Source organism: Leuciscus leuciscus (assembly GCF_965113295.1).
Source record: "Leuciscus leuciscus genome assembly, chromosome: 17".
Classification (NCBI taxonomy): domain Eukaryota; kingdom Metazoa; phylum Chordata; class Actinopteri; order Cypriniformes; family Leuciscidae; genus Leuciscus; species Leuciscus leuciscus.
The window spans coordinates 9,922,867-9,948,764 of NC_138741.1; the positions used below are offsets into that span (position 1 = coordinate 9,922,867).

Consider the following 25,898-nt stretch of genomic DNA (forward strand, 5'->3'; position numbering starts at 1 on the left):
GTGATGTAAACTAGTCAAAAATGTAATTCTGCCATTTAGTGACCTCAACCCAAACAAAAAGAGAAGTGTTGTAAGCACGACTAGGACCTGCCAATATCATTCTCCCACTGATTTCCACTAGTAACGGTCTGGCAAGTGCTGAAGAATCCCTATTCATGCGAAATGAAAGGAGTTATTGTTGGATGCCTTTCACATTCCCGTTGAAGGATGTAAAAAGGAAGAGCCAGTGGCAGTAAGTAAGCAGACTGAAGCCCCTGCCAGCAGCGCTGCTGAGCCAGACGGCCCCGCCCACATGGTGACTGACAGGTTTCCTGGCCAATGAGAAAAGCTGTCAGAATGAAGCGCTGAAAGGAGACCTGCGAGAGAGGGCGGGGCTATGCAAATACAGCGCGGTGCTCTCAGTAGGATAATAAGAGATGCGCTCCAGCTCTCAGCCATTGGTCGGATTGAGCGCGTGCAAGACAAACCTTGTGAGAGAATCCAGTTTGAATTCACCATGGCTTCAAAGTGCCCTAAATGCGAAAAGACTGTCTATTTTGGTAAGTTTGAGTTTATGTTTACGTTTCTGGTTTATTCTGTACCTCTTTTTAAAACTCATTCACCGTTGTTTTGGTATGATGAATGACATCCACGCTCAATGAAAGCGATAATTTGTTTACACAGGTGTTGATAATACCGATTTATACTGCTGAAGGTTTGTGATAGATCGCATAAATCACTCGCAATTAGGAATCTAGTTTTACTTTCTAGTGGCTTACTTACCCGCTTTCATAACTCCAAAATTAACACAATCTTGAACTTACTGAGGAGGAGATGCGGCACCTTCCATGAATACGGTACACTTTGGTTTCCCATGACTTTTGCAAAGCATTACAGAAACAAATTGTATGCTTTTAAGATGTGAGGAAAAAAATGAAACATTATTTTATTAATAATTGTGTCACACAAAATTAACTTTGTATGAAAAGTAACTAGTTGTAAACAAATCAAATGTCTGCATCCTCCCCTCTGACACTCGGCCTGTTCCACTTCAGACGTCTTGATCTAATTATTAAAACTGAAATTCAGATAATTGTAATAAAACTGTTTAATTAACTTTTTTTCTGATCAAATGTGTCAAATCGTTTAACATTGTAAGGGGGGGGAAAATCGTTTTATTTATACATTTCATGTGTTATTTTGTATTTTTAAGAATTTAAAATGTTTATATTTATTTATACATTATATTTATTCTTGAATTAGTTTTATACATTTAATTTTTATATTTATTTAATGTATTATTTTATGTAGAAAATCGCAAAATCCCACAAATCATGGATTTAAACTGTATTTAGACATGCAATGTTGCATATTCAAATTAGTTTTTGTGGTTGATGATCATTATTTTGTGAAGGCTATTTTCATCCTTACCTGGACCATTTGTTGAGAAATGAATGCATAATTTTTAAGCTTTTCTGGCCCTATTTGTGGAAAGTACCATACGTAAAATTAAATATGTAAAAATAATCTTTGAATGTCAGCTTTTTACTTTCAGACTGCTGAGTGCAATAGCAGCCAGTTTATATTCATACAATTTATTGACCACTTCTGTAACACTAATAATAAACAGTTGTGTAAGTCCTGTCTGCAGTTGTTACAATCATCTTTTTTTCTCTCTCTTTTTTTTTTGACATAAACTTTATGTTCCACTCTCTTGGCCAGATGATGGGCTATTTTTATAAACACTAAAATGAAAGCTTGAAAGTTGCTGCTGTACATAGACTTCAATGTTTTCTTTAATAATACAGCATGTGGCTCTTGGTGTGGAAGTTTGGGGAGCTGAAAGATGTGGGAATGACTTGCCTCTTCTCTTCATTTATACCCATTTTCTAGTCAGCATTGATGTCTGCTCAATATATACATCTCAATCCATTAACGGTTGAATAGCCTCTCTCCCACTTGACCTTATCATCCCTGCTCTCATATTTATAGGGTTATTCATCAGTGCATCAGAGCCTCTGTGCTGGAAACTGAGATGATTATTCAGCTCTTATTTATGTTATATTAATCTGTGTGTCAACCGAAAAGCCATAACACACGACCAATAAAGCTGTCGGGTTGTTTTGAATCGATGGTGTGAGCGAGGTGCTGTTATATAAAAGCATGTGCAGCTCTTTCCATGGCTGTGTGTTTAGTGGGTGGGCAGAGATATCTCTTTTGTTAAAAGCTGGTTTTAGCTTCAGGATCAAGATTTCACATTGGACATCTACAAAATGCATTGATATTCCCATCAACCTTAGACCCAGCAATGTGCAAAATGATAAACATGACATACGTCAAATACAAAAATGAACTTTTGTTTAAAGGGTTAGTTCACCCAAAAATGTCGTTCCAAACCCGTAAGACTTTCGTTCATCTTCAGAACACAAATTACGATCTTTCTGATGAAATCTGAGAGCTTTCTGTCCCTCCATTGACAGCTACGCAACTACCACTTTGACGCTTCAAAAAATTCATAAAGAGATCGTAAAACTAATACATATGAATCGAACGGTTTAATCCAAATTTTCTGAAGAGACATGATCATTTTAAATGATGAACAGATTGAATTTAGGCTTTTATTCACATACAAACTTCCTTGACCATCAAGGAAGTACGGTTGAGCTTCTGTTTATGTTCACTGGTCCATGTTTATATGTGAATAAAAGCCTAAATTAAATCTTAATACAATTTGGACTAAACCGCTCAATTCATAAGGATTAGTTTTACGATCTCTTCATGAACTTTTTGAAGCGTCAAAGTGGTAGTTGCGTAGCTGTCAATGGAGGGACAGAAAGCTCTCAGATTTCATCAAAAAGTTTTTCATTTGTGTTCCGAAGATGAACGAAAGTCTTACGGATTTGGATTGACATGATGGCGAGTAAATTATGGCAGAATTTTCATCTTTGGGTGAACCCTTTGAGACAGATTCTTAAGTCATTATGGCTGGGTTTGATGCAATATTTGGTGCATTTATATTTTTTTATATATTTTTTTACCATAAGGGAAGAATTAGAGCTGTGTTGCACATGTTGCTGACGCCACAGACAGTGCTAGTGGTTCATGATGCCATAGTGCAGAAGAAAGGACAAAGCAGGGTTTCACCCAAGACCTCGGCTTACGTCACGAGGGAGCTGTCTGAGATGCGGGTGACTGTGCTTTTATTAGACTCACGTTGAAGCCAAGACACATTCCATACAGCTGTGGAAGAGCAAGGGTGCGGTTCTCCACTTCTGGTTGTCAGAGTCAGTCGTTTCCTCTGAATATGAAAATGTCACAGAGTGGAATATTTGAGGGTGAAGGTGAAGGCTGCGTCCAAATCCACAGTCTAGACATGGAACGAGCGGAAAACAGTTTATGAAATAAAAATATTTATTATTATGTAATAATAATCAATTGTTTTATTTATTTATCAGAGTTTATATTCCATATAAAATGTGAGTAATAATTATTAAATAATTTAAAAAGATCAGTATTATCAAATTCAGGGTTTTTTTGCAAACGCAGCTGCTCCAGATGGTATTTCCAAATTGAGTTTGTGGGAGTCAGTGCATGTGTTCCTGTAAATTCCTTCCTGACTATATCCTGTTTCAAACCTTATTGGTAAGCCACTGTATTGAGTGGAAACTTTTCAGTTGAATCTTTTATTCATTTATTGGACAGCTGTTAGCAGATGCTGTGGGTTTCCTTGCACAAGAGCAAGCGTAAACGCTTTGTTTTTCTCATGGAATCAGTGCTTTCCCATTTTTCATACTTTGCTTCAATGAAAATGGGTGGAACATTTGAATTTAAGTCTGTTTGAATCTGTATATTCTGCATTATTGTCTAATTATTATCTGCATTATATCCATTTCCAGATCTGTACATCTTTTTCACTTTTCTGTACATCTTTTTCACTTTTCTCCTTTGAAAGCCTGCACTCATTCTTGAATAGAAGTTAAGAATGCTTTCTTTCTTAGATGCCAGGCACATCAAAATGTGAAAGGGCATCTCCATCATGTCATCCTTTGGTTTTAGTTTAGATACAGACAGAACTTATTGTCCTCCTGTTGGTTTAATGGAAAGTTATTTAACCCTCATTATTCCTTTTATCTATTTTTTCTTTCTCTGTCCCCAACTCTTACCGTCTCTCATGCACTTTTACTGGCTGTGTCCATTATAAAACCCTGTGTCTTCCAGATGGCTACCCCACAAGCTGTTTGAATGTGCAGAATCTGTTACATAATGCCACTTTTTGCCTACTGTTTAGGGGCATTGCGTAATCTTGGGGAGTCAGAATTGGGGGCCATTCTCCTTGTCTGTCAGGATTCCTGGCAGGCATGAACCTCAACCATAGTTGCAAGATGTTTTTTTTGCTCTTGTTGCAAGGTTAGCAAGAAGAAAGACCTAAGCCATCATGTAATTATACTTGTGTTTTATACTAGTCTTTAAACTCACATTATTCTGATTCGACCTACCCGAAGGCCTATAATTTGTCTCCATAAATTTGCTCTACCTGGAGACACATCAAGGGAAACTGAATGCTGCTGCTTGTATTTTTTCCCCTCTAGATTGTTCATAAATCAACCCATGCATGTATTATTAGAATTTATTGAATTAAAAAAATCTGAATTCTAACTGGGCGAATCTCACAAAAATAAATGCCTGGGTCAGATTTCACCCCAAAATCAAAAGGCAAAAAAACTAAATTATTTGTAGCATAATTAAAATGATGCTTATTTTAGGAGAATTGTTTTTTTTTTTGCATTGTGATTTAGTTTCTGGCTCTATTTTTATGACAATTAACATTACCACCAAATTCTTATTAAAGGAACACTCCACCGTTTTTTGAAATAGGGCTTATTCACCTTCTTTCCTACATTTAGATAGGTGGGCAAATGCATTTTTGTCTCAGTTCATGCATTGTTTTAGTTTGACAGGGTCGGCGCTAGCTTAGCTTAGCATAATGAATGGAATCCTTTGTTGCCAGCTAGCATGTCCTGAGTAAAAGTGATAATTTTTTTTTTAAAAACCCACCTAATTACTTCTTGTGGCCTGCGTATTCACAACAAGTACAAATAGCGATGCAGATTAACACTAGACGATTTCCTATGCAGATATTGACTTGGGACTATATTAGGGGGAAGCACAGGTGAAGCACTGCTACTTGGGCGCAGAGATATCACGCCCAAGTAGCAGTGCTTCGCCTGTGCTTCCCCCTAATATAGTCCTTAATATATAAGTCAATATCTGCCTAGGAAATCGCCTAGTGTTAATCTGCATCACTATTTGTACTTGTTGTGAATACGCAGGCCACAAGAAGTAATTAGGTGGGTTTTTACATTTTTTTTATATCACTTTTACTCAGGACATGCTAGCTGGCAACAAAGGATTCCATTCATTGTGCTAAGCTAAGCTAGCGCCGACCCTGTCAAACTAAAACAATGCATGCACTGAGACAAAAATGCATTTGCCCACCTATCTAAATGTAGGAAAGAAAGTGAATAAGCCCTATTTCAAAAAACGGTGGAGTGTTCCTTTAAAGTAAGACATCCAAATTTTCCAATGCCGATTTAGATTTTCTTTTCAGTATTACAGTTAAATTACTGTATTTACAGTGTTTTTTACTATTTAAATCAGCATGAATTACAAGTCAGCACAGAAAAGGCAGCCATAGTAAATTAAATTTTAATATTTAAGTATTATATTCTTTTTTCATATATGAAAGTGAGAAATGGGCTTAATTGTCATGAAAAAATTACAATGCAAAAGATCCCCCTGTAGTCAATCATTTTATCCCCTAAAACTCATCTTTGATCGCCAAAATTACAAATTACAAAATGCCTTAAAATAGCTTGAATGTAACTCTACACCATTGCCTCATTTAGTAAATGCAATTCTATGAATATGCAAATGAACCCCGCCTCCACTCACTCACACCAGCTCAGAGATCCACTCGTTGACGATCACACATTGACGTTATTTGTTACAAGGTAGTTTGTGACGTCAGAAACACCAGCAATTTCAAACCTCGTTTTTGAGACGGTCTTTGGTTCACTGCAGATTTAAGGAGAAAATCCTCAGCAATGGTGTCGACTTATGGATTTACACATGGTTTGTCTCAAAGCATATTAAAAACACCACATAGACAAACAAAATTAAAAGCTTGATTTACACCACAAGGGGACTAGTTTAAGCAACAATTTCTTACTTTTGATTTTGGAATACAACCTGATCCTGGCATGTTTATGTTAATAGGTTTCATGATATCCACACAATCATTGAAATGTGTGTATCACTGATCTGGGATCAGTAGTGTTTTTATATTGACTGTAATAGGGAAACTGTGTGAGGCCGAGCTCCACGAGGAAGCATTGATTTGTACTGACAGCCGTGGGCACCACAGTAGCAGCCCAGAGCATATACAGTGCATGCAGCTCTCATTCAGGCCAGACAACTGAACATCATGAGGTTGCTTAATTTATATCGAGAGGAAACTGCGCTAGACTGAAGAGACCGACATCTTGCCGTGCCTTGCATCAGCAGGGCCACATCTGTGCAGCATGGGCCTCAACCACACCCAGCCTTTCCGCACTCCTGTTAGGAAATTCACAAGCCACTGTAAATTGGAAAACCAAGCTTGCAATCAGACGCCTATTGAGATTTGTTTGGAGAAGGAACTGCCATTTAAGGAGTTGGTTACGGGCAGCGTCTCAAAGAAAGGCACTGTTTGCCACCATTGAAGAGTAGGGTCATTAACAGAGCTACAAAACATGATTTGAGCGCAGAACATGCTATTTATAGTCTGAAAAAGCTGAGGACCATTGGAACTAACCACAGCAATCATCTCGCTGGTTAATTGAGCCAGGAAGTGCATGTAATGATTTTGTGTACATTTAACAGCATGATTTGACCCAGTTTTATCTTGGTTTGCATATGGCCTGCAGGCCCTCAGGTGCAAGGCTATAGCGGGTCAGGCTGTAATCAGTGACTCGAAGCAAAGCGCCACGTTGGACCCAGATGGCGCGCATCATGTTGCTTTTGCAGTAGGAGAGGATACAGTCAGGGAGAGAACGGGTTCATTGTAGTGCTCTCCGAACAGATGGGTCCACATTATTGGCTGCTGAAGTGGAAGCAAATCTGTCCTTGCCTTTCAAATTGATTTCCATGTGTACGACCACAGTGAGTAGAAAGATATATAACACATGTCATTTTGCCAATCGTTTGAGTCCTAATTGGTTAGGGACTTGCATGGCTGGTTCTTCAAACCAAGTACAATTAATGTCAAGCCAGTGCCACCCATTGACTTGTAATCATTCTTTTTATATATATATATATATATATATATATATATATATTAGTTTTGCTTTTTCAGTTCTATAAAAATCATTTTTAACATACAGAAAGTGTCTGCTGAGGATAATAGAGTAGGTTTTAGAGTGCATTCCTGCTGCGGAGCCCGTAGGGTGTTCAGCTGTGTAAATGTTGTTGAGGCCTAGTGCTGTTTATTTGTGATTACATCTCAGGCAGTGTCAGCATATAACAGACCTTCCTTATCATTCTCTCCTTGCATATTATGCACAATATTCGAAACAAAATGTTCATTCATCTAAAAGAATAACAAATTGGAGTAAAATATTAGCTCTAGAAATCAGTGTGATTTTTATTTTTATTTTCGATAATAAATTCAAATAATATGACAAGTTTTCAATATCAAGAAATATAACGAACTGTTTTTGTACAGCTAAAATAACTGATAGCGGCTAAAACATGCAGCCATGTAAGTTAAAAATGTCCATGCCCACTCAGGTGGATACATTTTCTGTTTTTGACCACAAACTTGCACTGAATTATAGCTTAAACCCACCTAACTGACCCTTCGCTAAATCCCTCCTTAAAACTACTTGCTGAAGCCATAGCCTTGTGGGTAGCGCTCTGACATATAGCGTTTGGGCATCCGAGTTCAAGTCCTGGCATGTGGTCCGTTCCCTTCTGCTCTCCTATTACATCCTCTCATTGCTTCAACTGCCTTATCAATAATGAAGGCCTTCGTTTTATTGACTAATTCTCCCTTAACAACCTTTGTTGTCCTTCATTTTCATAGAAAAGCTTTTATTTTCAAATATAAGTCTATGGATTATTGGAACGTTTGAATAGTTTTTATGGAAATTATCCAAAAATATGTTAAAACATTGTTGCCAGCTTATAATAGACAGAGAAGGTACCCAGAGAGGATAAAAGTGGCATTTCTTCAGTTCATCTTACAGCTCTCTTACAAAAGGGATGTTCTATAAAGCTTGTCTGAATTAGCAAGGAGGTGGAGAGAAGGGTCAATCACATCAGTTTCAAAAATGATAAGCCATGATGGCTAAAGAGAGACGCTAATAACTACGAACACGGTGTCCCTATGTTCTAGAGTGATAGAGGCATATGTTGTGCCTAGACAAACTTAATAAGAGTGATTTTAAATGGAGACTGATGTTGATGCATCTCTCTCACGGCTTGAGTTTTCTGGCAGTGTAGGACTTTTTGAGAGCCTCTTCTATTCTGGAACAACCCCAGGATATTGGGCATGACATGTTTACAGAGAAACTTATTTATGCGACATTAGGTTCATAAATCTTGCTCTGTAATTGTTGACTTCATTAAATCTCATGTGACTCTCGTTGGTTAGAGAGAGTTGTGTGTTGTGACTGATTTGCTTTTGAAATGATTGCTGACTGCATAGTGTAGTTCCATTAGCCCACATCCAAACCTGCTGAGATGGCACGCGCTCATTCGTGTGAAGTCGCTGAGGGTTTTGTTTACTCTCCCTTCGCGCCCCAGCCAGAACACATTAAACGAACCTCTGTGTTGCTCACGGATCAGTTGACCCGATCCGTGGTGTTAGAAGTGTTCTCATCTGATTTAATTGTGGGAGCAAACTGAGGGAAAACACACAACCCATGGCTGACAGGAGATGTTACCTCTACAGATAGTACCGGCAAGACTAAAGAAATTACCTCTGCAATTCAAAACAAAGCACTATGCTGCTTATCTGCAATCAGGTGTACGTATTGCACTCTTAACCTCTGCTTGTACCTCTGAGCTGGTCTCATTAGAGCTGGTCATTGGGAGGTATTGCAGCCTCTCGTATAATCTTACACAACCGCCCATTACGGCTCTCATGCATCTACCCCTTGCATCCAAGGTAACCTGACTCTCTAATGAAACACTCTCTGGTCTCCCGTGTCTCTCCGGTCGAATGGATCCCCTCAGGGACGTACGAGATGACAGTGCTGTTAGGATATCGCTAAAGCCGTTTCTATTGGAAAGCAGAAACCAGGCTTGCAGTTTTTTTTCTGCGGACAAAGCTGCTTGTAAATATACCACCCAAGACACTGATTTCCTTTGGCCGTAGTAAAAGGATGTGTGTTAGACTGTGACTGGAGGTCGTCCAGGGGTATTCTGCTTGATGAGCGATTAGCGATTCCCTCCGCCCACGCCGAACAACACCAATAACTGAAACGGCTTCCCAGCAACCTCACACTTGTACAACAACAGAAGCCCTTTTAATGGCAGCTCTGTTCATCTGCACTTCGTCAACCACCACGTACGCGCACTTATCGTTGTATAGTACTCACCGGCTTTGGCTTCTTCCCTGTGGAGACGTTCTCTCTCTTTATATCCAGTTGGGCCATTGCCTGTGAAATCACACTTATGTTGGATTAGCCTCCTGCTGTAAACCAGTGATTTATACTGTCTCGGCCTCTGTCTCTCCAATGTGAGCTTAGAATTCATTTATAGGGTTACATTTATAGTACATAACGATAAAAAAAAAAATATATAGTTTTGTACATGTTAAATTTCTGCATGAAACCATTATGTTAGTTAGCTATATCAATGTGCACTGGACATCAATGATTCCTTAAATCATGTGTCCGGGTAAGGAAAGTTGTGCTACCACTTTTCTAGGAAATCAAATTTATAATGTTATAAGATGTAAAATAAAATGTAAAAAAAATCCTGCAGACTCAAGAAGGGACCCGCAATTTATAGAGACCAGAACTTGAGGGTTGACTAATTTGACTTGGGCCAGTAAAGGCATTGATATACCCACGGTATCTTAAGTTCTTCGCTTAAGGGCCCGATATATACATCAAGTGAAATCGAAGAACGAACTACTGTGACATAATTTCGACCAAAATCTAGCCAAAACAAACTTCGTTTGGAGTTCGTTTTGGGAGTTCAAAACAGCTTGCCAAAGCGAACTTTCCAGAAAAGTTTGCTTAAGTTGGTAAACACCTTTGTTCTACCATTGGTCCGTGGCGATTTACATAATGGGTAGGTGTGGCTCTGAGGCTCCACCTTCTTTCACATGGAAATCTTTTCCGCTTCATTTCTCTTCCCGAGTCCGTTGCGATCAGACGTCAGTGAGTGAAAACCCACTAGAGGAGCTGCTTTATAGTAGAAAATGAAGTTGTACTTCTGATGAAACGAGACACTGACACTGTTTTTCATGTTTAATACGGTAAAGCTGTAGATATTGTAAAGTTCTATAGATATATAAACGTGACGTGACTTAACTAGAGTGCTGAATTGCAGAGCTCGTGCAAACATCCACATTGCAATGATCAGATGCTTTTCTTCTGCTTTATTAAAAAAAAAGCTTGCTGTTTTCTCAATTTTGTTGTGTTTATTTTGTTACCGAGAGGAAAGCATGCAGCACATATTTACATATTCATCTAACGGTCGCTCTCAGCAGTGTGGGCGGCATGAGATGATCGATAACAGTATATCGCTGGTCACGTATTTTGAACTTCCGATTTACCCCTAAACAAAGAATGAAAAAGAACTTCGCCGTGAGTATATCTGGGCCTCTAGGGGTAAAAAGAAGTTTGAAATACCTTTGCAGCAGTATACTGTTAGCGAACATCTACATTTGCTGGAGATTATCACACTTTTTAAAGATCCATGCCCACACATTTCAAATTGTTCCTCTGCCTCCATGTGTGGATATAGTTGGGTATCTCAGTGAAGTAGGAGTTTTTGCTTTACTTTAGCTGTAAAAAAAAAAAAAAAAACTCTGATGGTGAAACTGATCTCTGCTATACTGACCTAGACCCCCCAAGAGACGGACTATAAGAGGGCTGTTAAACAGACTGAACGAAAACAATGCTTTTCCAGGCGGGAAAGCAAGGAAGGAGAGGAAAACAGGAGGAAATGAACTGTTCTCTCCTGCCGATTGTGCCCCTTTTTGATAAGCGAAGGTGTTTCCTCCAGAGTGAGAGAGTTGTCCCAGCAGGCCAGTGTTATGCATTGTCTTGAGAGTGAGGTATATAAATGGAAAGAGTAATATTAGGTCTGGGGAAGTCTCCCGGGACCCTCCTGAAGAAACAGGACAGGAGGGGAAATGGAGAAGTGGGTCTCTGTACTAAATGTCGTCACTTAGCTGTCCGGCTGTAATGGCCCCCTGCCACTGCATTTCCTTGTGTTGCACGTCAACACGTTTCTGCTTAGAAATAAAACGCTGTGACCCGGACCCCTCATCATGAGGCCAGTACTTTTCATTGTTTTTATGGAATATGATCTCACATTGATTGTCAAAATGAAAATGCACAGACCAGCAAACATCCTCAAAATATAAAGCTAGCCTGGCTCAGAAAACTATACAAATCCACCATTAATAATCTTGTGTGGAGACTCTCGCTCACTTTTGCCTTCACGACAGGGAGAGGCTCTTTGTTTTAACCTTCTGAGGAAATGCACAACATACTTTGGTACATACTTTTAGGATTTTGGATTCTCAGACAGGAATTTTCCATGGCATATTCATTGCTAATCGGGAGCTGCAGGCATTCATATTTGAGTGGAAGGGAAACTTACAGCATAAAACTAGCTTCAAAATCCTTCTACACTGTTTAGATGATAAGAGATTCTAGGGTGTGGTTACAGGCAGGTTCACTATCAGCAGCAACACAATATTATCACAAATTCACAATATTATGCATATATTATACTGCTTTCAAAGTTGCATACTCCCTGAGTAGATACATTTTAAATGAGTACTTAAAACCATTTTAAAAAGTGAGATCTATATAGAATGACTATAACCTGGATATTCATTGTGTCATTGTCATGTGGCCTACCTGTTGCCTCACTTCACTTCCATTCACAAATCCTCTCCTGTGGCCTCTTGGGATAGTGAACTGTCCATTGGATGCATACCTCAGAATTTTGCCAGTAGTAGTATTTCATCTACTATATAGTAGGGAAGAATGCATTCAGATATAGCCATAGTCTATTATAATTTAAAAAAGTGAAAGTGGCATGCATGGAATTTGCCTGCATTTAACCTATCCAAGTTAGTGCACACACATTAAAAGTAGTGAGTAGTACACGCAGACACGCAGACACAGCAAACCGTGAACACACACACCCGGAGCAGTGGGTAGCCATTTTTGCTGTGGTGGACAGGGGGCGATTGGGGGTTAGGTGCCTTGCTCAAGGGCACCTCAGTTATTTCCTGCCAGTATTGATAATTTAACCCAAATTATGTCTCATTTGAAATTCTAAGACAAGCATCACTGTTATTGCTACTCAGAATTAGGGATTTGAACAAGCACCTAACCCTAAGTTTTAACCATTAGTGTTATGTACATGAATTAAACCTCAAATTCTGAGGTGAAAAATCCCATAGCAATGCCTCAATACCCTAGTAACCACCTAGCAATTCTCTAATAATCACACTGACTTGGCAATCACTGACCAACCCTAGTATTGGACAGGTTTTTCATGTGCAAAAATATTTTCTTATCAAAAAGTGTAAAAATCAATCTTTCTCTCTTTTTCATTTCCCAGCTGAGAAGGTGGCGTCACTGGGGAAGGACTGGCACAAGTTCTGTCTGAAGTGCGAGCGCTGCAGTAAGACCCTGACAGCGGGTGGCCATGCTGAGGTAAGACTCACTACTAGATCTCACACTACCTCTCTGCAGTCTAGTTGGAGAAACTCAAACTCCAGCAGCTGAGTATTGACTTTATGGCACTGCACGTTTCCATCAGAGGATCGGTGCTCTATTTGAAGAGTCCAGCACCAGGACTGATGCCTGTCACGTGGCATTATGTGTGTCGGGTGCTAGCATGACGTAAACTTTTTAAGAGGTAGTAAATATGATACAATCATGAAAATACAAAGGCAAACCAAACCTTCACAAAGCCTATTCCATGCTACAATAAGCATTTCCCCTTCTTTTTTGTTTTGGAAAGCTGTTGTAATCGTGCCTCGTGATTGTGCTCGTTTTCAGTGATTTGTTGAAAACTTGCTGGACGGCTTTGTATGTCCTGGGTGTTCCTGTGTGCATGACTGTGAGCCAAATTAAATTCTCCACGACCTTCCAGCATCCTGTTACATCACACTGTGATGACTGTGTCTAGATCGGAATGGCAGCAGAGGGCAAAGGACAGGGCTGTGATGTTTTAGAGCCAGAGGAATTGTCGTCATCATGTTGCCTTGAGTCTGTATTCCACAAGGATAAGAGTAGGAAACAGAAGTGTTGCATTTACTCCAGGAAGAGTCACAAATAGAAGGAATTCTCTCTGTAATCTCTGTGTAAGCATATTAACATCCTCACAGCTCACATCAGCCTAAATGTGGATGTAGGTCAGGTTGCCATGTTGAGATTTCTGTTGGTTGTTACATGGTACAGGAATGAAGATGGGTTTGTGAAGACGGGTAAAGCACATGTACATTTCTCTTTAGACCATTGATTGAAGTTAAGATGATCACCCCTTAATGTCCTCAATGGATTTAAGCAGGGTAAAGCGAGATGATTTATGGGAATTGGGGTGGATGTGATTCTTGGTTCTGGGAAAAGTGTGGGCTGGTGAGCTGCTCTATATGACCGGGGAGAGTTGACCAGTGAGAACTGTAATTGGAGCTGGCGGACTAAGTGTTGTATCTGACTTAGACATCACACCCACAGACTATTCACTGTCCGTCTAATGCAGAGGTCTTCAATCCTGCTCCTGGAGGGCCACTGTCCTGCAAAGTTTAGTTCCAACCCTAATCAAACACACCTGAATCAGCTCATCAAGCTCTTCAGAATCGCTTGAATATTCAAAGGCAGGTGTGCTGAAGCAGGTTGGAACTAAACTCTGCATGACAGTGTCCCTCCAGGAGCAGGATTAAAGACCTCTGGTCTAATGCATATTTCACACAAAAATGTTCTCAAAACAGCAAGATCCGATCTTGATTTTCCAATTTACAGGAGTCGAGGTGTGCAACAGAGGCGCTGTTTACACCTGGAATTAAGATGCGTTTTGGTCGATCAGATCACAAGTAGAAGAGACAGACACATTCACCGTTTACACCTCGTGTTTTAATCCGTCTCTTTTATCCACTTTCAACCACTTCTGTCTTGATTTCTTTAAGGGGAGAGTCTATGAGCAGGTAAATGTATCGGGGTTTTTTTTTCAGATCAATCAATCTAATGGACAAAATAAGCAATTTACACATGAACGCGAGACGATGGAAAAATATACGGAGAGCAGCAGCTTTAGTTTCTGCTCTGAAAGCCGCAAGATCACGCCGAACTCTGTGAGTGCATGTTCGAAATCAGAGATGGTGAGAGAACATTGTTATTGGTACGTTTTTCGTCTTCAAACCAAACTTGGGTATTCAGCCAACAAAGTTTAAATCCTGTCTGGCTAGCTCGCTTCCCATAATGTTTACGCATTAGTTCGGTAGGTGGAGAGTGTACTTTTGTGGCTTTTTGAACACATTCGCCCACATGAGCGTTTACACCACAAAAGCAGTCCGGACAAATGCGTTTGACTACTTTTGGAAATGGTCGAAAGTGGACAAGCTCAAAACGTTTTAGACCCCGTTTACACCTGTATTTACCGTCGTCCACTTGTGATCCCATCGACCAAAACACATCTTAATACCAGGTGTAAACGGTAAAACTGGGTGAGCTGAAGCGATAATAACCTTAAAGACCGTTGACCACCATTTGTATATGCAGAGTGACTCCATGTGGTGATTTGCTAATGGGAGTGCAGATAGTGAAGCTCACATGATCTGCCGTTGGATACTGCAGTCAAGAGTTAAAACGCCTGCTGGCAAACTAACTAGTAATTCAGAGACTTGATGACCTCCAGTGATTTAAAACGCTGTCAGTGTAACAGCATCTTTAGGGTCTAAACTTGGTTCTTTTTCAATCTGCCAGGAATCCAAACGGTCAAGATGTGCCATAGTTTGCGGTTTCACAGAAGAACTAGTCACTGGATTTGATGTTTATGAGGTTGATGGCATTTAATATTTTAGAAACAGCTAGTATATTTCCTTGAGTACACACTTCAGATTCCCCAATAGGATCTTTGCTAAAATAAGCTGTAAAGTTGACCAGACTTTATGCTAAAGTCACATGTGAGACTAAACTTAGGAGTGTTGGTGAAGTCCTAAAATTCCCTGCTAGTCGTCAGGTTGGGCTACTACTTCAGCGTCCCGATTGATTTACACCAGAACCACCTCTGTAGTATTCCGGTGTAGCTTTTTTTTTGTTGCCTTTTTTAGAAGTATTACTATGTTACAACATAATCAAGTTTTCCATCATGGGAATTGAGGCGGGAAGGTGTCTGCAGTCTTTGTTGGAATGTGGGGCTCATTACGCATTTTTTCCCCCCCCTTGCATACTTCTGTACTGGCATATGGCCACTGTTCTCTGCCCTTTCCGTTCCTTTATCCTGACCTGCGCAGCTGAAACGGTCACACAGTTGCCGTCTGACGGTTCCCATGGCAACCCTTTCCCGCCATGGCCCTCACCAAAGGGGTCTGGGATCAACTACCACTGAAGAATGATCTGTCCACAACCTTCCATATACAAACACAGAGACACACTCAAAGCACGCAAAGACACATAGAACAGCAACATAGACTAGTAACTGCTGTGAGTGTTATCAGGGAGAGGACACCAAGATAAGCACCGTCTGTGACATTTACTGTAGGATAGTGTACAAGCAGTGGGTTAAATCGGAAACTTAAGCCAGCAAACGCGAACTCGTTCAATTGTAGAGTCTTGATTGATGGACTGACTGACTGGTTTTTATTGTTTTACATCCTCACAGCATGATGGGAAACCATACTGCCACAAGCCATGCTATGCTGCCCTCTTTGGTCCAAAAGGTGAGATAACACAATTAGCATTTCAAGTCGAAGTTCTGTGACATCAACATAGACCTTATTCACAGCGGCGCCATCTTTGCCATTTTTAACAGGAATGAAAGCGAGGCTGTGAGGGATAGACGTACATCTCTTCAGTGGGTTGTGCTGGTATTTAATGTGTTTTTGAATTGTTATGCTGATGAAACACTGCAAAAATATCTTTCCAATAAACTTTGATGGAACAGAAACTCCAGACAACATGAGCTGTGGAAAATTATAAGTGATCTTATAGGAGCTTTACAGCTTTTTACAGAGCTATCCCTCACAGCCTCGCTTTCATACCTGTCATGGCGCTGTTCAGAATAAGGTCTATTAACATGGCACTAACTGTTCTGATCTCTGCCCATTTATATACAGTGTATTAGGTTGTGAAAAGATTTTTGCTCTCTGGTACATAGAGCCCATGGCAAAGAGTCTAAAAAATGAATAAATGGTTACATATAAAACATTGTTATTCTGAAAATAAAGAGTGCCCTCTGCTGGGCATTAGGAATCTTCTTTTCTTCCAGAGAGACTGGCAACTGGCAACACTTTACAATAATTACCAATGTTATTAATGTAGGTTAATGTTAGATTATATACTATTGTTCATTGTTAATTATATACGTACATAGTACATGAATGAGGTGAAAAATCCCTTAGCATTGGATTGTTAGTTAATACCTAATACATTAGCTAATTTTAACGAATGAACATTTTGCATGATAGTGGGATATTTTCATGAAACTTTGGTCAATATGTAGGTGTGAACATTGGAGGTGCAGGATCATATGTGTACGAAAATCCCGCCAACAATTCCCCACCCGGATCCACCGTGGACTCCGCACCCAAACCTCAGGAGAAATGGGTCCCAGCATCTTCAAGGCTGCCATCTAAAGGTACAAACAACAGTAGAAATCAGCTGACTTATTCTGATCTGTACTGAATGTGTAAGCAGCAACATAGAGGTTAAATGCATCTCCCTTTAGCTACAAACAATTATGTTTTAAATGTTTTGCATAATCACGTATGACAAATTACAGTTTATTTGAATCATAGAGTGAATGCACCTCTCATTTCAGCTGGAAGCATCACCACCTTCTCCGGGGAGGCAAACCTGTGTCCCAGATGCAACAAGAAGGTCTATTTTGGTATGTTTCTCTCTGTCCTAATAACATTTCATACTGTGTATTGGATTTTAATTATAGGGAATGAATAACAGGAAATGTAATGGAGCTAGCAGAATAACATGTTCTTTTACGTACTTATGGCAGCTGAGAAGGTGACATCACTGGGGAAGGACTGGCATCGCCCGTGCCTGCGCTGTGAAAGATGTAAAAAGACCCTTGCAGCAGGCAGCCACGCAGAGGTGAGAGGAAAATAAAGGTTGCTTATAGTAGAAGTGCATAGATGGATGCCATGTTGCTTTTATTAATTCTGTCCATGTAAAAGAGGTTAATCAAGAACTAATTTAACATTATAAATTTTGAATAAACCGCTGGGCATCTGTGGGTCATTAGGTAATAAATCCGTTTTCTGGAAATAAAGGCCATTAACAAGTATTAAAATCTTAATTTATAATTCCCAGTTTGTTTGTTTTTGTTGTTTTTGAACATTTTCTTTGGGAGGAAGGCTGTACAATTAGTCATTATAAAAATGAAATCTCAATATGAATTTGTGTGATAATTACATTGTGTAAAACGAATATTACTTTTGTGTAAACTTTCCTGTGTCCCCATAGAAGCCAATAAAATAATGTTTTACATACTGTATATGCATGTACACAATACATTTTTTAGCTGATGTGCAGGTCTCAAGAAATGAAAAGGCATTGAAAAGAATGAGTGTATTCAGTTGGTAGTGATGATACCTATACAATTATCAATTGAATGCATGAATCTTTCCTAAAATGTGTTTTTATGTGTTATAGCACGATGGTCAGCCCTACTGCCATAAGCCGTGTTATGCTGTCCTCTTCGGCCCAAAAGGTACCGTGAGACTTTTCAACTCTAGGGGGCGCTATTGCTTCATTTTCTGACAATAATCTGGTTTCAAAATAGTGTAGTTTTTTTTAGCATTAAAGGTAAAGCACTTTTCATGCAATTTTTTATCTTCTATGATCCTCTGCTTTCTTAATTACTTGATAACTGTATAATGTCCGAGTTAAATTGGTTATTAACCCAGTCTGATTGACTCTTTTGGATTTCTAGGTGTAAACACTGGTGGGGTTGGCAGCTACATTTACGACAAGGAGCCTAACACAGAGGCTCAGCCTTGATTTTCAGTCTTTGGGAAGCCCAACTACACTATAACAGCCACTACCAGTACCTCACGCACTTTCACATATTGCCCCACTTTTTGCCTTATCATGGATCTTTCTGCAGAAAAGTGACGCCACATGCTACAACCATGACTTCAGCTCCAACTGCACCACTGACAGTCCCTTGGGCTCTTCTTATTGGTCCACTTGATAGTCCTCTACCCCGATTCCAACTGTCCGCAACAAGAGGAAAATTTGAGCTTTGTGATATACACACACTGGTCAACATGATCGTTTCTGACTTGTCCAACAATTAATTTAAAGATCATTTATTTAATTGTATATACAATCTTTGTTTGTGTAGTTATTACAATGTTGCATATAGCTCCCCTACAAAGGACAAAAACCAAGACCCCACTTTCACAATACTGCATGTACAGTAGGACGTGTGTGTAATGTGTGTTCTAGTAGCAGATAAAACAACAGAAGTTCACTTGAGGAGCCGGGCTGTTTGAAAATCCTGCTGACAGAGAGCTGAATCTCTCCTTAGAGGCTTCGCGCAGATGCTTTCAGGAGCACATCATCATAAATCTAAAAAATATTCTCAAACCCAGATTTACTTTTTGGCCATATGGCAACATTCCTGAGTTAAAAAAAATTTAGGAGAAGTTCTTCAGGATGTACACGACAGTAAAGTAAAATTGCCAAGCTCCTATTTTTAAGAGGAGGACAGATCCTGCTCCCGGAGGGCCACCGTCCTGCAGAGTTTAGCTTCAACTCTAATTAAATACACCTGAACCAGCTAATCAAGGTCTTCCAGATTACTAGAAACTTTAGGCTGGTGTGTTGGGACAGGATGGAGCTAAACTCTGCAGGAGCAGCCCTGGACACCCCTGATTTATGGGGTAGCTAGTGGAAGTCCACAGGGACAGTTGGTGTATGTGATTGGTGCTTGGGTGACCAAGTAGCTGCAGCTAATATTTCTGATGCCAATCTAGTACTGTTACATAACGCATGGAAATGGATTAAGGAATCTTTTGTATTGTTTGTGATTGAATATTTAGATGAACCCCAGTTTCTCAAAGTGTTGAAACTGAAGTATTACGTTTCCCTTTAGTTTGTAGTAAGTTCGACTACATTCTTACTGAATGTACATTTGTACTAGTCTGACTGTTATTGTTATTTAGATTTTTGCTGTATCAGGCCTATTTTCTTTTGAGAACTTTCTTATGCAGAGCCTGCAAGTCAAGTCCTGCTGCTTCTGTATGTTTAATCCCATAATAAAGTTTACATAGTGCTTTTCCCTCGTCTTGGATTTCTTATTTAAGTCTAGCTGAATGTGACTGCTGTATTGAGACATGCTATAACAAGACACTTGTTCGTGGGAGTGAAGGTAAATTGATGTACAGTAGATGATCTTGAATGCACTGCCATTGTTACTATTTACTACGGTGGCTGAGAGAACTCAACGCGCAGCAACGTAAGAAAACACATGTAAATAGAAAAAAAACACACGCGAATTAGAAAACATCTTCATCAGTTCCACAACACGCTCCAAATACTCACAAGTTACCAAATACAGAAACGCACCACAAAAGTTCATAACACAACCAAATACAGAAACGCGCTGCGGTTCGTCACTTATTTGGTTCCCCTGGAAACATTTCCGTTGTGGTCTGTTTTATTTGCAGCGTATTTGGTTGTGTTGTGAACTTTTGCGGTGTGTTTCTGTATTTGGTTGTGAACTTTTGCAGTGCGTTTCTGTATTTGGTTGTGTTGTGAGAATTTGGAACAGGATTGTGAAAATGATGATGTTTTCTAAATTTGTGGGTGTTTTTTTCTATTTGCATGTGTTTTTTTTCTGTTTGCATGTGTTTTCATTAGCAGCACGTTGAGCTCTCTCAGCCACCGTAATTTTCCATTAATAATTTTATTTATTATATCATTAAGTGCACGAGAATTGTGAATTGTGCTTTGATCCTAAATTAACAATAACAATTAGTTTTCCTCCATTTTACATTTAAGGGTTGGTTTTGGGAATACTCTTGTGATCTTAGATTCTCCAGTTAAGGCTATATTCAGTCAAATTAGACCTGCTCAGTTTTGTCTGTGTATTGATTATTATTATTAATAGTTTCATACATTTGCTTCAAAGAAAAATGTTGAACTGTGTGAGTCTGTAGAGCATTGGTGCTTGAGACTGGTATATATTTGGAAAAAAAAATATTTTCTTTTTTTTAAAAATCTTTTTTGAATAGAGCTTTATTTTTATTTTTTTATCTGCTTCCAAAAGAGTTTCAAAATTAGTGCAAAAAAAATAATAATCATTTTCTGTGACAAAAACAGTATGACTGCAATCCCAATGCAAACAGAAGAGTGGATAACCTCTACTAACAAATCAAAGCTGTAGAATAGAAGATTTATGATGCCGTGATAACTATCCATTCATATTCAACATGTTTAGAGCTGTGACTGTCAAACTCGCACTCTTTAATGTTCTCACTGAGCCTGTGGCGTGTTTGTTTTCAGATCACAGCACCTTCGTCATTCAATGCCATAAACAGTCCCATTAAAGCTTACAATGACTTACCCATAAAAACTGTCACTGAATGCTGTCATCTAGTTGAAATATTGTAGGTGTGTTATCATTTCTGTTATAAAGACATTTGAAATATATATTTTTATATGTCAGACAACAACAAACATGGATGAAAAAGGAATTAAAGACAATAACGATGGATGAACTGGAATTCTCTCAAACGTTATTGGATCATGTTCAAAGTCACCTGATGTGTGAACTTTACGGAAATACAGCCACTGAAAATAGGATCATTTTGTTTAAAGTAATGGCTCAGAAAAGTGAATTTAGTTCTGAGAAAAGGTTTAACGTCATTTGTTTGCAAATGCCACTTGATATTCTGCCAGTTCGCCAATGTTGTTATCTAATGCAATTAAACTCACATTTTTTGAAGTGTGGCATAATTGTCCGGATACTTTTTTGGGGCCACTGTTTATAACCACAGGAAGAGTTATAATTGTACACACATGGTATTTGACTGAGAGTCAGTTGCTGTGGAGTTTAACCCTGACATCATTGTAATACACAAAGTAACCATTACAGTTTCTGCCTACACCCTGAGAACTGGTAAAGCTGCTAAAAACCACCCCAGGCTGAGGTCTATCAACCACTGTGCTAATCTAAACACTGTAGTAAATTCCTTTAAACTGTCGAAACTTCCTTCTTACAGTGCAAACTAGCCTTTCAACAGATTACGTAATGCTGTTTTGAGCATATCTATTCATTTTCTTCATCTTCCAAATTTGGTAAGATCCTAATACTGCAGTTCTGTCTTTAACTTGACTGGACAGTGGCTCCTGCCCTACACAAGGGAGCAATTTGGTTACCAGGATACACTTCCGGTCCATTCCCAAACGTTTTAAACTCACTCAACTCCATGACTGGAAACAAACTTTAAAAAAAAACAGCCTCTGCGAAGTGGAAATAAATAAAAACAGCCACATTGGCAACACAGTCTAGTTAAATATAGAGCATCATTTAAACATATTTGTAAGAAAGACTTCTCACTTCTTTGGTGTAAAACTGTACAGTAGTAAATATTTCTGTGTGCAAAATTAAGGCTGTTCATTTACTTGTATATTTTTGAATGTGCACTAAAAAAATTATGACCAATAAGTTATGACAACATATGTTTTTACATTGCTTTAAGTCGTCAAAATAAGTGATTCAACTCATTTTCTTAAGTCAGCTTAATGTCATTTAAGTTGAAATGACTTAAACATCCAAATTGACTGAACTTAAAAATACAGTGTACTTTTAAATAAACATTTGCTTAATTTTCATTTAAGAATGTTTTCAATTTCCTCTTCTAGTTTTGTGGGGGGAAAGTATAAGATTCATCCACCAGATGGCTAATGTCTGCTGCACATTTCATTTCTCAACTTGGAACAGTTTGGCTATTATCAGGCTTAGTTCATCAGCACATTGCCCAGCAAATAAAGGCCAGACCCAAGGCCGCCTTAATGCACGGGCTTACCTGGGCTGAAGCCCAGGGGCCTCCCAAGTTCAGGGGCCTCCCATGTTCAGGTTCATGATGAGCTGAAAAGGTCATATTGTTTTAACTTGTCAGATTTTGTCGCTGTATGTCGCTAGTCGCTTGTGGGCGTTGGTAGTGCTGTCGCTCTAATGTTATTGTTATGGTGCGTTCACACCAAACGCGAATAGAGCGTCTGGCGCGAGTGATTTCAGTGTTGTAAAGACGCGTTTACGCGCGTCTAGAGGTCCCGCGGCGCGAATGAGGCGAGACTGCTCGTCTGGCCACATCTATACAAAACACCACCACAAGTGATATTATACAACTATATCATTTTAATTTGACTAGGAATTAGGCTCAAAAGAAACAGTATGCTGTTGGGAGAGTGTTTTTATATCTACCACACAGCAGTGTTCAGGGATTAAATCATTTACTAGATTAACGATCGATCAATCTACAAATTAAACTCACTCATACTGTCATCAATTACTAAAACGTCATCCGAATTTGACAAATAGGCTAATACATTTTCTTGTCCCTAATAGTCAACATAATGCACTGTAAAATGAACTGCAGCAGTGCTAAACTTGCATCATAAAACTACAACACTCGAACTATAAATGTATGAATTAAACTCACTGAGACTGTCGACAGTTTCTTTTCCATGCATCATTTTATTATATCCATGTTTGTGGTTAGTTACAGTCAAATCATATAAAACAGTGAAATCGCCCTTGAACTCTTCGGTCTTGCCGATTCACATGCAATTTCACTCGAGACGGTGACGGGAGCTGAGCTCCACTGAAAGGCTTCTTTCCTATTGGTCGTCGCTCGCGAAAATCGCTTCTCATTTGCATAAAGTTGAAATTTAGTTGCTGTGTGTGGTTGTTAAATAAAGTGTCTTGTGTTTATGTGCTCAGTGATATGTTAATAACAATATTAAAATGAAAAACAATATTTAAAAAAAACACTATAGTTAAATGAGACTCTTTAAATTGAGGGGATGGGGGGCCTACAAAACCTCTCAGCCCCGGGGCCTAACATTAGGTTAAGGCGGCTCTGGCCAGACCCATGGGCGGCACTGGGCAGATATGGGTGGAAACACACACAAAAAAAGTGGAAAAATGTTGCACCTATTCTTAATATTATCTTTCATCATGCTCTGAATGAGTGTTTGCTTAGTCTAATTTCTGAAACAGGATTTTCCTATACAGTGAAAAGCCCATAGATTCATCCACCAGATGGTTTTCACCTAAATAAAGGGACTGTGGTATGTGGAGTTTGAATACCGGTAGGTCACTAAATTACATCTAGGACCAAAATCAGTATCAAAAGTACCTATTACATCATCTCAGGGTTGACTGAGTTCATCTCCATTGAATTGAATTATTTCACAGATTCCTGCTAAAAGCATTTAGTGAAGTCAAAGACTCAATAGAACGATAAGATCTGTTTTTCTGTAGTGCTCTGGAAGGCTTCATTTATGGTCTCCATAGAAAGACATTGCAATTTATTTATAGCAGTAATGTATAAATCTTTCAGACCTATCCTGAGCTTTGAGGTTAAGCAAGGTAGTAATCCTACTTTGATAGTAGGCCTCTATGGAAGCCGCGAGTAGTGTGATTTTAACTTTATTTTTAAAACAATTGTCGAATTGTCTAACTTTTTTGATCCACTTTAAATGTTGACTACTGTATATGGGAGTGCATTTAAAAAATACACTTCTCAATGTAGAGTTTTGGTTTTTATTAATACCATTAATTCATAAATATTTTTACGTTTTTTTTGGAGGGTTGCACCACATGACATTTACAACTTGATTTGACCTTGACACAGTCATGAGGATCTGCAGGGATATTTTCCTGTTTTATGTTTTTGTTTATGCATATTTTGCATGTTGGTTGCACCACATGACTTTGTTGGTTGCACCACATTTTCAAGAATTTTAACTTTTTAATTAGGCTTTTTTCTTCATTATATCAGGACAGTTGTATCAACCTAATATTTTTTACTTTATGCCACAAAAAGAATAATCAAAATGAATTGTAGCCTTTATGCCTTATCAGCATCTTAGCCAAACGGATGTTGTCTATCCTGAATGAATGAAGTCATCGTTTGGCTCCCGTAGAATCTGCACATTAACTGCACGTGTTTATCCCAGATAATTAAATCGTTAAATGTCAAGACAAGGGTGAATGCAATGTCTGCTTTTAATAAAACTTTGCCGGCTCCCTATGAAGTAGCACTTTACTTGACATACAGAAAAACTCTCTGCATCTGAATAAACTACTGTAATTCCACAAATCGAATCATTCAACGACTTTGACTGCAAAATCAATGCAATGTCAATGATTTCTCTATCACTTCATTGTCACACACTGCAAAGCCTTCAGCACTGACCTGTCTAAAACAATCTTTTATTGTATATTATCCAAGTCTCTTTCACTGCTCAGTGTGTTTTCTTTTCTTTCCTCTCGTAATGATACACAGATGTGCATTCACACTGGCATGAAAACACTTCATGTTTACAAGTCCAATTTTTTTCTTAAGCTGCAAGCGCAGCCTTGATGCCACATGTGTTACTGGGATTTGAATGTTTGGTGCATCATGGGAAATTCCCTTCTTTTTGTATTCGTCTCATTCCAGCCTGCAGGGAAAAACACAATACTGAAAGCCCTGATTTTCATAACGTCAGCAATGATGAAAGAGAGCAGAATGCAAGTCAAATAGCCCTGATACCTTAAGAGCCCAGACAACATTACCTTAAACACTGAACCCCTATCTCACGTTTCTGCCGTCATCGTCCCACAATTGTGATTGAGCTGCACAGGTGGGCTGGCAGATATTCAAAGTGGCGAATATAAAAGAGAGATCTGAGAAGATGGCACCCTGCCACAATAAGGACTGAAGGCCAGAAGGTTTGCACGTTTGTGAGTTTGTTCAGGGCTGTGTGAGCACAACCACTTTTTCTCATTACCACTTTGTGCCACATCAGGATCCTGATCATCCTGCCAGGGTCTACTTTGCGATAATGGCCAGTCGACTTGTTTTTTGTTTCCCTAAAATCAGTGTTGATTGAAACTAATTACTAAGTAATCTAATGACTGTAATTAAATTACTTTTCCCTTGAGAAAGTAAGGGATTACTCTTAATTTTTCTGGGTAATACTTTATTTTACAGTGTCCTTGTTACATGTTACATGTACTTACCATAGAAATAACAGTACGTTATTCATAATTACATGCAACTTACCCTCAACTAAATTCTAATCCTATAACCCTATAGTACATGTAGTTACTTAATATTACTCAGTATTTAAATATATAATTACACTGTAACAATGACACCTTAAAATAAACCTTTGTCTGTAATGTACAGTTACTTCTGATGTAATTGCATTAAATACTGT

The 25,898-nt window shown here is 38.9% G+C and overlaps 1 protein-coding gene across 1 annotated transcript; it reads left to right on the forward strand.

The window, feature by feature from the left end:
* The first annotated feature begins 385 nt into the window (after positions 1-385).
* Positions 386-19,740, forward strand: crip2 (cysteine-rich protein 2). Its single transcript, XM_082143344.1, has 8 exons — positions 386-539; positions 12,838-12,932; positions 16,102-16,159; positions 16,942-17,076; positions 17,260-17,328; positions 17,452-17,546; positions 18,108-18,165; positions 18,388-19,740. Exons 1-8 carry the CDS (start codon positions 497-499, stop codon positions 18,453-18,455), a joined length of 621 nt encoding a protein of 206 aa, XP_081999470.1. The 5' UTR covers positions 386-496; the 3' UTR covers positions 18,456-19,740.
* Positions 19,741-25,898: the final 6,158 nt, after the last annotated feature.